The sequence below is a fragment of the Meriones unguiculatus genome, chromosome 12 (genome assembly GCF_030254825.1).
Source record: "Meriones unguiculatus strain TT.TT164.6M chromosome 12, Bangor_MerUng_6.1, whole genome shotgun sequence".
NCBI lineage: Eukaryota > Metazoa > Chordata > Mammalia > Rodentia > Muridae > Meriones > Meriones unguiculatus.
This window is the reverse complement of record NC_083360.1, coordinates 64,877,342-64,895,616: the sequence shown is the minus strand read 5'-3', so window position 1 is coordinate 64,895,616 and position 18,275 is coordinate 64,877,342. Positions and strand designations below refer to the sequence as shown.

Genomic DNA, 18,275 nt, shown 5'->3' with positions numbered 1-18,275 from the left:
TCCCTCTCAAGGAAGTTGCTGGGATTTACAGCATGCCTGCCCTGGGGTTGGGTCTTACAAACCCTAATAGAATTGTCCTCAAGCTTACAAAACAAATGGGCAAAACAGAAAAAAAAAGTTTGTGACATAAGTTGAGGTTTTTTTGTTGTTGTTGTTGTTTTCTTTTGTTTTTCTCCTAGGCAGGGTTTCTCTATGTAGCATTGGCTGTCATGGACTGGCTTTATAGACCAGGCTGTCCTCAAACTAATAAAGATCCACCTTCCTCTGCCTTTTTGAATGCTGGGATTACAGGCCTATGCCACCACACACAGCTGACATAAGTATTAAATTGTATATTTTTTAATTTATGAGTGTCAAAGTTCATTTTAAATGCTTTCACAGTAATGTCAGGTTATTTATTCTAAGGTATACTTATGGATAAAAAATAAACAACAACAAAAATATACATTGAGACTATCCCCTAGAAGTCTCAAGAAAGCTAATGAAAACAGAGCCAAAGCAAGACAGAAGTGTTCTGGGAATAACACGATAGTTAGCACCCTCTTGAACTTGATTTGGGCAATGAGATGTGAGCAGAGTGGTAGCCATGACCTCTCCGTGGAGCGTCTATGGAGAGCAGCTGCTCCTCTCCCAGGCCTGCAGCTTGCCACCTGTGGCTTGATGGAGCTTCCATCAGCAGGGAGTCTTGTTCCAACACCATGCACCCACATGTGGCCACAGGGAAGCCACGCAGTGAATGAGGTGGTGAGCCACCAGGCCTGCTTGCTACACATTCCAGCCTCTCCTGGCACATTCGGAGCTTCAGAGGGAAATGTCTAAATACGAGCATCTGGTTTCAGCCGCCATCAACAAAAGTACCTAATAACAAGTACCTAGTGACAAGCAACCTTGATTCCTAAAAGAATATTCCCAGTGATCACTTTTCATGAAATGTACAGTATTTTACAGTGACTGTTAACGGTTTCTCAAAATGTCTTTCCATGCACTCACAACCCATGTGACAGCATACGAGGAGTGTATATGTGTGTTTTGTTTGGCTGGGTTGTGGTAGGGCTGAGAACATCCTAAATAATGACACACAAAACATTTTCCTTCCTCACCACCCAGAACCCAGCAACAGTCACTGAGTCCCACACGTGGAGAGGTGTTCAGGGGCACGTAGCCTGTTTTGTCAAGTGTCAGGTTCCTGGATGCACAGGGTGCTTTTCTAAATCAGTATCTGTTAATCTTCCAGGGCATGGTGCCTCCAGGGGAAAATACACAGAAGCCTGCTTCCAGCAGGTCACATGAGGGTGGATCAGGGCTGAGGGCTCCCCTCTCTCCCAGCTCAGTCCCTGTTAGAGTGACTGAGCTGAAGCTGTTCCCAAACATCTGAAAACCATTTGCGCAAAACAGAGGTTACTACAAATAAAGAAACTTTAAGCTGGTGGTTCGTATCTTTAGTTCATGATGTAACTAGACACTAAAATAATAGTGTATGCTCTAGTGGGGAAATTCGCTGCACAGTCATGAGACGTGCTAGCCCACTCCCACCCAGGCCCCCGCCCCCAGCAAACTGAGAACAAGTCACTCAACTTCCTAGGACTTTTTTTCTCTCCTCTATAGAAAAGACAGGACAGATTAGTGTTTCTACAAATGTGGCCTTTGGTCCACCCACGTGTTAATGCTCTCTGGGAATGTGGGGGATAATGGTGGGAAATGCACTTGTAACAAATGCAGATTCCTGGGCTTTCCTACTTCCATTGAATCAGAGTCAATGAGAATGAGTCCCTGGAATCTGCAGTAAAACAGGAAGATTGCTCAGTGGGTAAAAGGTGCTTGCCACCAAGCAGCATGACTTGAGTACTATGTCCAGAAGCTATATAATGTAAGGAGAGTGCAGACTCCTGTAAGCCCTCTGGCCCCCACACATGTCATGTGAAGGCAAACACACACACACGCACATACACACACTTAGCACACAATAAATGCAATACACACACAAAAAAAATATTTCCCTGCTTTTACTTATCCAGCAATAGCCATTAGTGATCTCTGTGCAATGCAGCAGAGATGACTTAGGAGCACTGAAGTTTGTGATCACAAGATTAAGTAAGTCATTAAAGCAGTGGTTTTCAACCTGTCAGTTGCCACCGCTTTGGGGGTCAAATGATCCTTTCACAGGGTCACCTAAAACCATCAGATAACACAGATATTTCCATTGCAAGTCATAACAACAGCAACACTACTGTTATGACGTAGCAATGTCAATAATTTTACGGTTGGGGTCACCACAACATGAGGAACTATATTAATGGGTCACAGCATTAGGAGAGTTCGGAACCACTGCATTATAGCTTCTTCTAGCCACATGGATCCAAGGTCATGGGCAGAGTAGCCCCAAGCTACTCTGTTAGCCCCAAGCTAACATTCCACCACCCAAAAATGAAATGACACAGTCTCTAATCAGATATCATCCCAGTACAAAACAAAGGGTTAAAACTCATGGAACCAATGATTATTCAAAACACTTCCCCATTCATTCTGACTCCTCTTTATCACCAAACAAACAAAAAAACATACAAAAAACGCCTAAATGTCTATCAATCACACCTTGGAGAACACACACACACACACACACAACACACACACACATATATACACACACATTCCATGTTCTCACATAAAATTGTGTCCAAATCTGAACATCAAAATTGGTAAAACAATAAAACATTTCTATGTCCCATTTCTCATCACATAGGTTAGGATGTGTTTACTTAAGCAGAAAATGGAAAGCAAACAGTTACTAAAAATGTGAAAACTATTATAAAGATGAATATAGGGATGGAGAAAGATCTGTTATTGTGTTTAGCCACCAGAAAGCTATCTGTAAGCAAGATTCCATGTTCTTAAAAATACATCCCAACTGCCTCTGCTGTACAGAGGGTCTCAAATCCAGAAATAGGTCCTAGACCTCTACTCAGCCTCTATCCAGGTTTGATTTTTTTTTCTTTGTTTCATTTTGTTTTGTTTTGTTCCTGCTGTTTGTTTGGTTTTGTAACATTGACAATGTGAGAGTCAACTAAAGACCTTGTGCGAGTGTGCCGCATACCAGAATGAGTCCTTGGGATTTGGAGATGACTCAGGATAAGAAAATAGAAATAATGAAAGAAAATAAATAGTGCTGACTTCCCGTTAAACATGTCAGGTTGGACACGATATTCCTCGCTTCTCTTCCAGATGTCTGCTAAAATAACAGTAAATAAATAAAGATGACAAGGGAACTGGAAAGAAGACAGTGTCAGACAAAAGATGCCAATAACTTTTGGGAGTGGGAAAACTTGGTGGGGATTGTTACTGACTAGTGGAACTGTGCCTCTAGTGAAGCCAGAGGATGGGAAGGCAGGCCCACTTGGCCTACGGGACTGCAGGAGGGCTTTGCCTTTGGGGGTGCCTGGTGTAATGGAAAGGGGACTGAAGCATGCCTACAGCTTGGTGTATTGCCAGGGAGTCTCTATAAGGACCACTGTCAGAAAATAATACCAAGAAAATACTTCAAAAAGTGTAGACATGACTTACATGTGTCAGAAGAATATGAAAGAAATAAATATGAATATGAAAGAAATAAAGACAAGAGCAGTAATAGACAGATATGCAGTCCAGGACAGCAGTAACAAATAGGTGTCCAACAAAAGGCAGGCACATCAGACATCGGGGAGGAATTATGAAAAGTCTGTGAGAGTCAACATTTTCCAAGTGACATAGATTCGCTGAAGGCTACAAATAATACAGCACGATGAATTTAAATAACCACACCAAGGCCCAGCGTCATGAACCATTTGCAAGGCTGTTGGACCTGTTCCAGTGCGTTACCTTCATCCACAAATAACTGATTGAAACATGGATGTGCTCACTCATTTCCTTGCTCACTGAGTTTACTACCCTGCTTCAGTGTCACACTGTAGAGCTGGGTCACTGACAGCATAGCCTACAAACCTCAAAACATTTACTATATCATCCTTTGTGAAACTTTTTTTTTTTTAATGATAGGCAGGGCATACATTATTTAATTTCAGAAAGAACTATCTCACACAGAATTATGTCAGATAATACTTTATCTGTTTTAGCACATTGTTGTCACACTTTATATTTAGCTTTTTTTTTTTCCTTTTTAAAAGACTAGTTATTCACTTTGCATCCTGATTGCAGCCCCCCTTCTGAGTTCCCTGCCTCATATACCCCTCCCCACCATTCTCCCCTTTTCTTCTCCTCAGAGAAGGGGTGGACCCCCATGAGTACCAGCGCACCCTAGCACATTAAGCCCCTGCAGAACTAGGGGTACCTTCTTCCACTGAGGCCAGGCAAGGCAGCCTGGTTAGGGAAAGAAGATTGAAAGGAGGTGTCAGAGTCAGAGAGGCCCCTACTCCAGTTGTTGGAGGATGCACATGAAGACCAAATTGTGCATCTGTTATATACGTGCAGGGGGCCTAGGACCAGTCCGTGCATGTTCTTTGGTTGGTGGTTCAGTCTCTGTGAGTTTCCTTGGGCCCAGGTAGTTGACTCTGTAGAGTCCTTGACCCCTCCAGCTCCCTTAATAGTTTCCCCAACTCTTCCATTGGACTCCCAAGCTCTGTCTAATGTTTGGCTGTGGGTCTCTGCATCTGTTTCCATCAGCTGCAGGGTGAAGCCTCTCAGAGGAATTACACTAGGCTCCTGTCTATAGGCATAGCAGAATAACATTAATAGTGTCAGGGATTGATTCTCTCCCATGTGATGGGTCTCAAATAGGGCTAGTCTTTGGTTGGCCATTCCCAAGATCTTTGCTCTATATTTGTCCCTACACATATTTTGGCAGGACAAATTTGGGGTCAAAGGTTTCGAGGCAAAAACCTTTGGGTCCTTATCCCTCCACTGTAAGTCCTGCCTGTATGTAGGATATAGCGACTTCAAGGCTCCATATCCCTGCTAAAGGTCTCAGCTAGGGTCACCCCCATAGATATCCTGGGGCCTCCCCTATCCCAGGTCTCTGGCACATCTCAGGTGTCTGGCACACTCCAGAGATAACCACACCCTCTGATTTCTGTTCTCTCATTCAGGTCTCTCTCCCCTGCTCTTCCTGCTCCCTTCCCCATCTCTTCTCCTACATAGTTCTCTCCATCCATCCACCTAAATGCCTATTTCATTTCCCTTTCTGAGTGAGGCACAACAATTTTGATAGCTTTAGATCATCAAACATGGAGTAAAATTCTGGAAGTTTCCAGAGACAACAACAAGAAAATTCATGCTAAAGACACAGGAAGTAGATGAAAAAAGTGCACTGGCCACCTCAACAACAATATGAAACGCTAGAAAAGACTGAGGTTTAAGGGAATGTCAGTGAGGGCAGGGTCAGGAAATAATTTATTTTCAACTAAGGGCTGTATGCCATGGAAAAGAAACATCAAGTGAGAGAACAGAATAATTTTCCAAATACTCCCATTTCTTTGCTGGAGGCTGCACAAGGATTTGAGGAAACATAACACAGAGAAGGGTCCCCTCCTACAGTTCTGTGGGTGGCTGTGCAGGGAACAGCCAGGTAGGGAGACAAGACCTTGAAGGAAGAGACTCCAGCAGAGCAGTGGGTCCGCCGTGACCACAATCATGCCTCCGCATGTGGAAAGGACCTGAGAGCTCTACGCAAGCTTCACAGTAACACAGGAGAAAGGGCAGCGGTTACATAAACGAAGGGCTTCTATTTTAACCAAGGCGATTAGTAACTGCAAGTTTAGATACAGAGCGCAAACGAAAAGATGCTAAACATCCAGAGTCAGAGAGCTACTAATGTCAACCGCTATGAGATATTAATCCTGACCCTTCAGAATGGCTAGGACAGCAACTAGATAATGTCAAGTGTTGGTGAGGATGTGCAGGAACTGGCATTGCCAGGCTTTGCTGGTGGGAAAGTTATAGCAACCCTGGGAGTTGTTCAGAGATTAAGCACAGTGTTAGGTATGTGCCAAGGAGAAACGGATGTATGTCCATACAATAATGTGTGAGCGTTTATGGCAGCATTATTGATAATATCTAAAAAGTGAGACAAAACAAGATGTCTATCAACAACTAAATGACAAACTCTATATTTAGTAGATGGGATGCTGCTCAGCCGTGGAAAAGAACAATTGACACAAATATGCCACAATTTAGATGAACCTTGGAAACCTTATACTAAGCAGAAGATGATTATAAAAGGCCATATATTAGAATATGCTACTCCTATGAAAATCCAGAGTCAATCAATAATATGGATTCATGTTATTTAGGACTACAGTGAAAGGAGAGTTACAAGGTTTGGTGGTTTGGATGAAAATGGCCCCCATAGGCTCATATATTTGCATGCTTGGTCCCCAGTTGATGACCATTTGGGAAGAGTTAGGAGGTCTGGCTTTCTTGCAGGAGTTGTGTCACTGGGGATGGGCTCTGACGCCTCTTCTCAAATGCTTTCTTCCTGCTCCCTGTCAACCAGGATATAGAACTCTCAGTTAACTCTGCAGCACCATGCCTGCCTGCATGCTACCTTCCTCCCCACCATGATGATAATGAACTAACTCTGTAACTCTAAGCAAGTCCCCAGGTAGATTCTTTCTTCTATGAGAGTCGCCTTGCTCAGGGTGCCTCTTCATAGCGATAGAACAGTCACTAAGGCACGGGGGTGTATCTACAGGAAACAGTTCTGCTGTTAAACATGTTTCTTAATTTTTTTGCCTAGTAACAAAAAAAAATTTTTTTTCATTAATATGTATTGGTATGCTTTAGAGATATTCGAAGGTATCAAAAAGTGTAAAATTGAGCTTGGTGATGATTGCACTTATCTGGAAATCTAACAGAACCCACTGAATTATGCATTGAAGTGGGTGAATTATGTGGCATGTGAGTTACAAGTCAATAGCTTAAAAGAAGATTTAAAATGTACTAGAAACAGAACGAGCAGCTATTTAGACTGTAATGATTATAATATATGCGTATCACCATTGACTCTAGGGCAATAAAGACAACCAAAGAAAGTAGCTTGTGAAGTTACATAATACTGGAATTTATTAAAATCCACTAAGAAATCACAGAGTAGGCACAGCGGCACACAAATCTGGAATTATACTTGATAAAAGGTAAATGAAATATTTCAAGCTGAAGAAAACTAAAAACATCAATATGCATGATTGTGCCACTAAAGAACTGTGGGAGGAAATGTGTATCATTAAACACTCGTGTCTGCAAAACAATAGCCCATATCAATGACTTGAAAATCTAGAAAAATAGTGATATAAAAGAACACAATAGAGTAAGAAAAGATAATAAAAATAAAGAAAATCAGTGAGACAAAGGGAGAAAATCAACAAAAAGTGCCAAGTGTGGGGCCTGCCAGATGTCTCAGGGATTAAACACTGCTTCATCAGAAGAGAGGACCCAGGTTCAGTTCCCAGCACCCACACAGTGCCTAACAACTGCCTTTTAACTCCAGCTCCACAGATCCAATACCCTCTTCTGGCCTCTGACGTTACCAAACATGTATCTGGCAACCGTGAAGTCAAACATCCATACACATTAAAAACAATGATGCCTTAATAAAATGAAAAACCTACTGAGCACATTGACCAGGAAAAAGAAATCAATATTAGTATCAGGCGTAACACTATAATATAACCAATAATCTTTATAGCATTATACTTGATAAGAGGACATTATGAATTACATTATGCCAATATATTAAACAGGTTAGATGAGATTAGAAAACATAACCAGAGATGAAACAGGCCATCTGAATGACCTATCTTCTCAAGAAACTAAACTTTAGTTATGAATTTTCTCACAAAATAAACTCTAGATCCAGATGGCTTCAAGGCTGACTTTCCAACTATATGAGGAAATACTTATACTCAAGCTTCCAGAACACTGAAAAGTAGAATTATTTCCTTTACTTATTTAATGAGGCCAGCATTACTCTGATACCAAAACTAAAAAAGAAAAAAAAAAGATTTTTCTGAATTAAAAAAAAAAAATTAAGGAAAAAAGTGAAGCAGAAAAATATCACACATGGACATGGATACAAAAGAATGTAAACAAAGTTTAATAAATTTAACCCAATAATATTTTAAGTGTTCTTTTTACTATCTTGTTTTCCTACATGCATTTATCTGTACCCCATGCATGCAGTGCTCAAGGAGGCCAAGAGAGAGAATCAGATTGCCTGAAACTGGAGTGATGTGGGCGCTGGGAATTGCAAGAGGGTCCTCAGAAACAGCAGCAAGTGCTCGACCAGCCTTTGAGACACCTAGAAGATGAGTCAAAGGCCTCAGCTTGTGTCCGTCCGTGCGGAGTTTCCAGAGAGCGCTGCCAAGTGGAACAGTCACCGAAGAGGAAGAACCCACCCTAAATGTGGGCTGCCCCATCCAGTAGGTTGGGGAACCACAAGAAATCAAATTGGAAAAAGAGAAATCCAGCCAACATGTGCAAGCCCCAGCCTTCCTGAACAAGTATGTCTTTTGCTACTATAGCCAATTCCAGCTTCTTCAGCCCTTCCATGAAGACACACTAGGAAGTATCCCTGGAGCTTACAGACCTTCCATTATTGACTGAATAGCCACTGGTTCTGCCTCTCTAACAGTCAGATAGCAACCATTAGACTGTCCAGCCTCCAATGGTCCCATTTAACACACACACACACACACACACACACACACACACACACGTACATAGTCTTCTCTCTAGACGGCCCTAATACCATGATCAAATTGAGTTCATCCCAGAATTAGAAAAGTGGGTTTAACATCCAAAATTTAATGAAGATAATTCATAGTATTAATAAACTAGAAAGAATGTATGTTTGTGTGTGTGTGTGTGTGTGTGTGTGTGTGTGTGTGTGTGTAATTAAATGCAGAAAAGGCATTTGACCAAACCTACCATCTATTTTATGGGCTTTTTCCCTTTCCTTTTATTGCTTTCCATTTCTCCCCACCCCTATTTTTTCCAGTTTGAGACAGGGTTTTGCTATGAAGTACTGGCTGACCAGTACCTCAGCCTCCTAAGCATTAGGATTACAAGCACATACCATGACATCCACTTTTAACATCATTTGTGATTTCAAAGCTCTCAACAAATAAAGAATGAAATAAATTATCTCAACCATCAGTGGGAACATACAATCTAGAGCCAATATCACATGTGAAACACTGTTTCTTTCCTCACAGATCAAGAACAAGCAAGACCCCCCTGTTCAAATGAAGCCCATAGGCTATTCAGTTTCCAAGTGGGTTACCAAGTAAGGGGCACAGGGGCTGTCTCTGACATGAACTCAGTGGTCAGCTCTTTGATCATCTCCCCTGCAGGTGCAGCCTTGCCAGGCCACAGAGGAAGATGATGCAGCCAGCCTTGATGAGACCTGAGAGGCTAGGGTCAGACAGAAGGGGAGGAGGACCTCCACTATCAGGGGACAAGGGAAATGGTATAGGAAGAAAAGAGGGAAGGTGGGAGGGACTGGGAGAAGATGAGGGAGGAAGCTGCAGCAGAGATACAAAGTGAATAAATTGTAATAAATTAATTAATTAAAATTTTCAAAAAGAACAAGCAAGGCTATTTGGTTATATAATTTCTGTCCAGACATGAATTAAGAAACCCAGACAGTGTTGTTATTTATGCATGTCATGACCATTTGTGTAGAAAATCCAAAAGGAAAATAATAAAATAATACAATAATAATAAACAATAATAGTTCATAGATACTTATAAATAAAATAAATACCAAAAATCTCACCCAATAAGTGGTTTGGTAAGGTTTCAGAATACAGTAACAATGTTCATAACAATTATATTTTTACAGACTAAAAAATGAAAAATATAAACTAAAAAATTAAAGCACATCACCATTTAAAATAGCATTGAAGGTGAAATATAGAAGAGCAGGGGTAAAGTCGCAGTGGACCACTCTCTGACCATGTTTGAGACCATGGGTTACAGCCCCAGCATAAGTAGGAAGTGAGGAGGGAAGAAGAGTGAGGGGTGGAAACCACAGGGAGGAAGAGAGGGAACATGGAAGAGGAGAGAGAGAAAATCCAACTCAAACTTGTGTACTATTTGTATACTGAAAATCATCAGATATTACTTAGAAAAACTAACTCAAACAGAAGTGCACAGTACTCATGGACTGTAAGACTTCATCTTGCTGATGGCAAACCTTTCAAAGCAGATCTAGAAATTGATACACTCCCAAACAGCTCTCTGCCTGCATTTTTTTTAAAAACTGGTGAAGGCATATAAAATGTATACAGGATAGCTAGGTCAAAATCCTTAAATCAAAAAAAAACAAAACAAAACAAAAAAAAATCCTTAAATCAAGGACAAAATTACAGATTTGAACTTTTGATTTCAAGACTTATCTAAGGGGTGCAGATCACCCCTTGCCTGGCATTGTTAGAGATACTGGGTTCAACCCTCAGGACTACACAAAAACAAAATTCAGTTAAAAAATAAAACTATAGCAATGCGGTACCTCCAAGCATGGTGGCACAGCCGTGCACTGGAATACAAGGAGGAATCTGGAAGTAGACCCATGTGTATACAAACACTGATTGATGAAGGTACACAATTTGATGGAGAGAGGATTTTTTTTGAGTTGTACTACTGTTGCATATCCACACATGAAAGACAAACATAGAACCATATCCTGCGTCATATATGAAATGTAACTGCAAATGGAACATACACTAAATTAAAAAAAAAACAAAAACCTAAAACTATTAAACGTTATAGATAAACACTTGCGCCTCTGAGCCAGATGAACATGTCTTAGAAAGGACATATTGAAAGTCAAAATCTCCTTAAAAACAATTCGCTGAGTCCAATTTCATTGACATTAGAACATCCCTGTGGCCTTGGTGATGTGGTGTGATTCCGAATCCCCTGGGAGACATTCCTGTAGCAGTACTTACGGGAGTACCTGTGGGAGTACTGACGAGGGTACCTGTGGGAGTACCCGTGGGAGTACCCGTGGGGGTACTGTGTGGGCATTTTCAGAGTGTGTAACTGGGACAGGGAGACCCACCCTGAAGGCAGGTAGCACCATTCCATAGGCTAGAGCCTTGAACTAAATGGAAAGGAGGAAGTAAGCTGAGGACCAGTGTTCATATCATCCCTCTCTGCTCTGCTTCCTGACTGTGGACACAATGTATTCAAGTACCTCACAGCCCTGTCATCACGCCTCTCCGATGTGATGGACTGTGCTTAAACAGTGAGCCAAAGTACACCTTCCTTTCCTTAGGTTGCTTTTGATAGATATTTTTGTCACGATAAAACAGAAAAGTCACTAAACACTACCCAAAGATAGTATTTAGAAAAACAAAAAGACACACCAAAGACTTGTAAGAAAATAAATTTAAAACATAAGTTCGATAAAGACTAGTGGCCAGAATATATAAAGAATCCTTCACAGTCAACAATAAGAAAACAAATAACCTAATAATGAAAAGAAACGGAGATTTGAATAGCAAATTTGATAAATAAGAACACAGTCATGCACCATATTATACATTCTGGTGACTATCAACATGACAGTGGTTCCATAAAATTAGTCACAACACATGGACACTGTTTGTGTGAGTAGTCTGGAAAACTGATAAAATTATCTAGTGATGTACTTTTCAAAATATACTTCCATGTCACCAGGTGCCTGATTGAGTAGTTTCCAAATGAACTAATGGGGAAATACTCAACATGTTTAATCACTAGGGGATTGTAAATAAAAACCGAGACCAAGTTTCCATTGTTTGCATGGCTAAAAGACCATCAGGTGTTGGCAAAGGTGCACAGGAAGTACAACTCTCATGCATCGCTGCAAAAGATAAAAAATTCTACAGTATTTATCTCCTTTCACCCACATGGAGTCTACCTCCAGACCTCTGTGGATGCATGAGAGAAGAGATGGCACCAAGGTGACCTCCTGAACTTACTTGTGATGCAAGAGAGCAATAGTAAATAATAATAATATTAAAATAAAAGAAGCATGTTTGACATTTTTAGCAATTATGACTTGTTTATTTCTGGAAATTTTCATGTAGTATTTTTGGACCCCAAGTAACAAAACTACAGAAATAAAAACCTGTGAGACCTGTAGATAAAGAGGGGCTAGCTTCTCTAGATCCTGTGGAAACTGGAATTTCTTAGGAAGGTGGACATCCTCTATGATCTAAGTCAACCATTAAACTCCTAACATTTGTCAAGAGACAAATGAAACCAGTGTCTATATATGTGTGCCCAAATGTTCAGAGACCCTTCATTTCGAACAGCCATGGAGACAAGAGATGCGCAGGCTCTCCATAGGCACAAGACAATACATGATAAACTGTATGACAACCACCTAGGAACAAAAGGCAAAATGTTACTGCTGCATGTTACAGCAGGGATGCTCACACAATAATTATGCCGAGGAAAAAAAGCCAAATCACATAAGTGATAAGAGTGTATCATTCCAAACAGAGAATATTATGAAGTGTAATTTATACAAAAAAAAAAAAACAAAAAAACATTGTTATTTTCCTGATGATGTTGGCTTCAAGGATGAGAGGGAGGCATTTTCAAAGGCCGTGACAAAACATGGTGTCATTGGGGTATGCCTATATTAAAGCTTGCCAAGTTTTACATTTTAAACATGAACAGCTTACTGTGTGCCAATTATGTCTCAAAATAATACCAAACAAACAAAAAAGGCTGCCTCTGGGTATTATAGCATTCACACTTAGGAGATTCCTTGCTTGGAGCAAGCAGTTGAAGTAGTAGATTTTTTTTTTTTCAAAGCCCTGAGCTTGTTTTTAAACTGTGCAGAGTTGTCATTATTCTGGCAAAATAAAGGATAATAAAACAACAGCAATTATACACCAACAGAATAAGACACAAGTAAGTCTTCATGAAGGTTCTTTATTGAGAATGAATCCAAGAATCAATTCTTTCTGGCATTCTTGAAACTATGCACTTCACCACTGAATTCCCAAGGGCGCCAATTGACATACTGCCATGAATGAAAATATTCTTTGGTTTGAATGAACCACCATTGATTACAAAGTACCATTTTAAAGCAGTAGTAATGGATGCCTTTTGTTGCCAACACAACAGTTGAGCATCCTTATCTGTGCAGTGAGTTGCTAGGCACATCTTTATGTGGGAGCAAGTTGGGTTATGAGGTTAATCAGTAAAATGAGGTTATTCAGTAAAACAAGCAGCCTGATGGGAACCTAAGGAGTGAGGTGAAAGATCTTACAAAATAGGAGGATAACAGTCAGAGGCAAAGAGAAATAATTCCTGAAACAGGTAAAAAAGAGAAATGAGAAGAAAGAAATGTTGGGTTTCCAAACAATTCTCATACACAATGGAATTGTTCTTTAGACTACTGGTGCAGTTTTGTTGGGAAGCCTCTTAATGGCCTCACTCCTGCTGAGGCTTCAAAGGCACCCAAGAATGGTCTGATAATACTAGAGGCCATTCTTTTATGTAGTGAGTGTTTTAATTTTAAAAGCATAAGGACCTCTCAAATTTCTATCAGTGTTCAAACCATATGACACTGGCTATTGTCCATAGAGATTTCTTTGCTTAATATTAAATATCCTAAAATTTCTGATCTGTTTCAGTGACCTGAAAAAAAAATGCCTGTGTTTGGGTTTTGCTAAAGGAAGACAACATACATTTAAGTCAGCTACTGTAGTGCCTGCCCAAGAGAACCCTCAAAGGAGACTTCGATTCTACCAGGATCTGTCAGAGCCCATTTACGACCTTAAGCTCCTCCCTACACACTCCTGACAGTTCTGCCAGCTTCCTCCTGTGGAAAGCACCTGTGAGGAGTGGAACAGCAGAGTCCCCTTTATACACACAAGGCCCAGATTTCTCTTTGTAAGCTTCCTCCAGGAGGAGTGGTTGTGAGGAGGGCAAGGAGAACGAACAGGCGTTGTTTGCTGTTTGGGAGATGAATTTGCTCTGGATGCCAAGAAAGCGCACGATGACTTTAAACAGGTTTGAGAAAGCACAGTGAGAAAACATTTGAAACAAAACGAAAAAACCCACAAGCCTAAGAAAATTCATTAATTGGTTATTCACCCTCGTTGGATTCAATATCAGCAAACAGTTTATACAAAGGATGAGGTGGCATCCTATCCACGTGAACATTTTAAACAGGATGACGAGGAGTTGTCTTGGCTTGCTTGAGAACCTGTCTGGTGTCGCAGGACCTTGGAGAAATTAGGCCAAGGCCCACTGTGGAAATGAGGAAATGAGAAGCTAAGAGCCTCAACCAGTGACTTGGTAAGAGTCAGCGCTGGAGCAAGCTTGATGTCAAGTCCCCTGTACTTACGTTTAAGTCCTCTTCATTGTTCTTAAATATAGATGCGGGTCATGGTTCTGGACCACCTGCTCACCTCAGAACAGGGCATTTTCCAGCCCTGGCTTTCAATCAAGCAGCAGAGTGCAATCACGTGACCACGAGAACTCCTATGGCCATTCTACTGGGCTTTGTGGCTGAGAAAGCTGTCATGGATCAAGGATGGCAGGCGCAAAACATGCTTATAACTAACCATTGTTTTTAGTATGGTCAATCCCAATCTAGGTGGGAGCCTGAAAAGTTCCTTTACTGACCTGTAGTCCTCAGTCCCATCCTGCTCTGGGCCCCTCAGGAGCATTCATACCTGATCCTGTCTCCAAAAGCGTACCACTGCCATGAAAATGACCATTAGCACAGACATATGAGAACAAATTTCAAAACCTAAATAAAAGCAAAGAGGGAAATCTCCCAATCTGAACAAGTCTCCAGAAGCAAAACAGTGGAAGGGAGGCTGTCTGGCGATAACCATAACTCCCGTCGAGAGTATTTGGGCATTTTCCCAAATTTACCAAAGTAATCCTGTGAAAATCAAATCTATGTAGGCTAAATTATGAACAAGCCGCCCAAGTCATGGGTACTAATTAAAAGTTACCTGACTCTCCAAAGCAACCCAAAGGTGCCTCACACTTTGGCAAGACCTAGTTCCTTAGTAGATGTCCCAGGGTCTTGCACTAACACCTCTGTGGAGTTTATACTGTCAGGGCCCTTCCAGGGAATCCGAGGAATCCCCACCTTATATCTGGCCTCGCAAACACGATGGGAGGATTTGGAGTGGGTGTGGCCAGGACCGAACCTCCAACCTCCCGGGCCACCCCCAGCCCTATACCTTTGCAGGCTCCAGGGAAGCCCACCTGTCACACACTTCTCACCCCTTAGACAGCCCTCCCCGACACAACGGGACTCCTGCTGAAGCGAGGACAAGTGTGCCAGCGCCCAAGCCTCTCCCAGGAAAGCAAGAGAGCCAGCCTCAGTGAAGGGCTGTCTAGAAGGAGTACGGGTGGCAAGTTCCCGAAGACATGACAGCACCCAGCCGCGGGGCTCAACCCCCGCCTTCTCCCCTGACTCTGACCATCTGGGAGAGGGACTTGGTTGTGTAGCTGGGACAGGGTCCTGGAAAGTTATGCCCAGAGCTAGACCCCGCTGGCTTGGAGCTAAACGCCATCCCCCCCTTCAGCTTCAACCGTCCACCACCTGTCCCGAGCTCCCAAGGGGGCTCAGCCCCGCGAATGAGCTTCGCGGAAACAGGGCTCCAAGAAGTGAGTGAGCTCCAGCCGAGGCCAGGAGAGGAAAAAAAAAAAAAAAAAGGTCGAGGGGTCTTGGAGTCGCACCCAGTGTGTCCTACCTGTCCGGCGACACAGAGGAGGCACCAGGTGCTCCCGACGAAGCGAGCCAGAGACCCCAGGCGGCGACGCGCCACTAGCTGCTCCATGGTCCCGGCGGAGGCCGGGAGGGGAGAGTGCGGACCCCCGGCTGACCGGTGCAGCGCAAGAGCGGGTGGGCGCGTCTGCCCGGAGGCCGAGCAGGCCGGCGACTTTGAATGGGAGCGCGTGCGCCCGGCCGGGGGCGTTCCGCGGGAGGGCGCAGTCCCCGCCCGGTGGCGAGCGACCCCGCCCCGGCACCCTCCCGCCCCTCCTTCCAGGCTCGGCCAGGCGCTAGGCGCAGCTCCGTGCGCGCGTCCTGGAGAGCGAGCGGGGAAGCTCGCTGGTCCTGTCTTCTGGATTGTTAAAGGAGGGTCCGGGCTGCTGCCTGCCTCGTTGGGGTTCGGAGTGCCACCCCGCCCAGCCCTGAGAGGGAAAGGCCCCCTCCTCGCGTGCTGGCGCTCCCCCACCCCCGGCCCCGGGAACCTGTGCTTAGGGCCGACCCCGAAAAGCTCACTCCTCTAGCTGGTGCCCAGCTGCCCTGCCGGCTGCCCCAGTTTCTCCCGGGCCAGGGGACCCTTGAGAAACTTATCCTCTCCCAGACTGGGACAACGTCTATTCTTAAGCGTTTGTCCGCAGGTCGCTCGCTGTGATTCGGCCATGGGATTCGTTCCCTTTGCGGGGTGAGTCTGGCCAAGGGGAACCGGCTTCTGAACCGCCTGGACCCTCAACAGTTGAGGCACAGCAGCGGGTACCAGGAGATGGGACCAAGGAGATTAAATTTGTCGTTAGTGTTCCCTCCCTTTCTCTGGTTTGTGCCCCGCTTTTATGACACTTCAAGCTTATTCTGAAACATGGTAAACTTGGCGCTCTGCTGTGGTCTTCTGCCGCCGGGCCCCAGCTCTTCTCCTCCCGAAAAATCTGGCGGTCCCGAGTCACCCGCCCAAAGAGGCTCTATAAGAAAGCAAGTCCCTACCCTTCCAGCGGTCTTCCAGGCCACCCCACCCCTCTCCAACCTTGGCAGCAATGCTGGAAGAGGCGGGGAGCTGGCCCCACTTGAGTAAACTTGATGATAAGGGGAGTCAGCCCTGCCCTCCTGAAACCACTTCTGTGAAGTTCCCATGTGCGCTCACTGGGGTTAACACAGCTACGAATTACTTAAGACGCTGACAGACTCCCTAGCAACCATTCACGCACTTCGCGTGTTCCTGGAAGCCTTTCTACCCACAGGGCCCATCATCAGTCCAGAACACGGAAATGCCCACGGTCTGCTGACAGAGAATGAAAGGCAAAGCCATGGCCAAATTACTTAAGGAAATGCATGCTAGATTTTCCAACCTCTGTCTTTGTGTTTGGACTGGTGGTTTGTGTTTGTTTGTTTTGCTTTTTTGTTGTTGTTGTTGTTGTTCTGTTTTTGTAGGTGACATGGATTGTTTTTCAGAATTTACCTATTTCTCAAAATGTGTATTTATTGAACTCCCAAAGTATGAAAAACATACTTGTGTGATTTTGCATTTCGAGATGCTAAGCCCAGAAGTCAAATTGTTATGAATTGTTGAGCAGCTTTATACCACGTTTAAAAAATGTAAAGAGGAACGAGTGCCCAACCTCACACCCATTCCCCGCCCCGCATTCCCCCTCCAAAGACAGCACAGAGGCTGTAAACAGGGAAGATTTCCTTATAAGATGGAAAATGCTGTGCCAGGACCGGTGAACCACAGGCTTAGGAGCAGAAGAAAGAACTGTGTGGGTGGGAAGGAGGTCCTAATGTGTGATGGAGTACCAGGCTGAAAGCAGGAAGAGCCCTGGTACAGCAGTGTTAGGCAGCAATAGTAAACAAAATAGTTAAAGAATCCACAAGGTGGGTATAGATCATCCCTCCTCCCCTGACATACAAGAAAGCTACACTTGATGGCTTTGAAGCTGCTGGGGGCAGGACCAAGACCAGGAGGAGACACAGCCAGAGAAACTCTGGAACTCAGAGGGAGTTGAAACTCTGGAACTCAGAGGGAGTTTCTATCTCCAAACCCTCAGATTTTCCAATCTAATTCGATAGACACCGCACTATGTGCACGAAGAGACTAACACCCAGGGACACAAAGTGACATGTTGCCTCACCTCCCTGCAGTTAGCTCAGAGGAATAGAAAGCATAACATTCTATTCCTCAAGCAATGAGATAATAGAAATCTGAAGTTAATTAATATGGGAGTTGGGTTGTAGGGTTTTAAAAAGGTAAGTTCAAAAGGAAGGAGACACCTAAGAAGATGCTGACATGTCATTGGCCATGAGATCAAGAGGCCTTCCACGAGTGGATCAGTCTGGCTGCTGCAGAACAGAATGGCTGTGGGAAAGGTACCACAGAGAAGGAAAGTATTGTCTCTCCTCGTGTGTTTTGAGGAGGTGGCCCTTTCTCAGAGCATCTCCTAGGGTACACATCCAGATACCTGTTCGAGGACCAGACTCAAAGTCTGTAGGGACCCCCGCCATAAGCTCTGAGACCTCCTGCCTGAGACTTTGGAAGATAGTGTTTGGTCAGCACAGACCCCGG

At 43.6% G+C, this 18,275-nt stretch overlaps 1 protein-coding gene across 3 annotated transcripts in view; it reads right to left on the bottom strand.

Annotated features, from left to right (window-relative positions):
- Adamtsl1 (ADAMTS like 1) overlaps positions 1 to 15,874 on the bottom strand; it is a 904,412-nt gene extending 888,538 nt beyond the window's left edge. For 2 of the 3 annotated variants that reach the window (XM_060365805.1, XM_060365807.1), the window contains exon 1: positions 15,711 to 15,874. In XM_060365805.1, the coding sequence (XP_060221788.1) occupies positions 15,711 to 15,797 (87 nt within the window). In that variant the 5' untranslated portion in view covers positions 15,798 to 15,874. The remainder of the gene's footprint in view (positions 1 to 15,710) is intronic. The other variant, XM_060365806.1, reaches the window with a different exon arrangement.
- Positions 15,875 to 18,275: the final 2,401 nt, after the last annotated feature.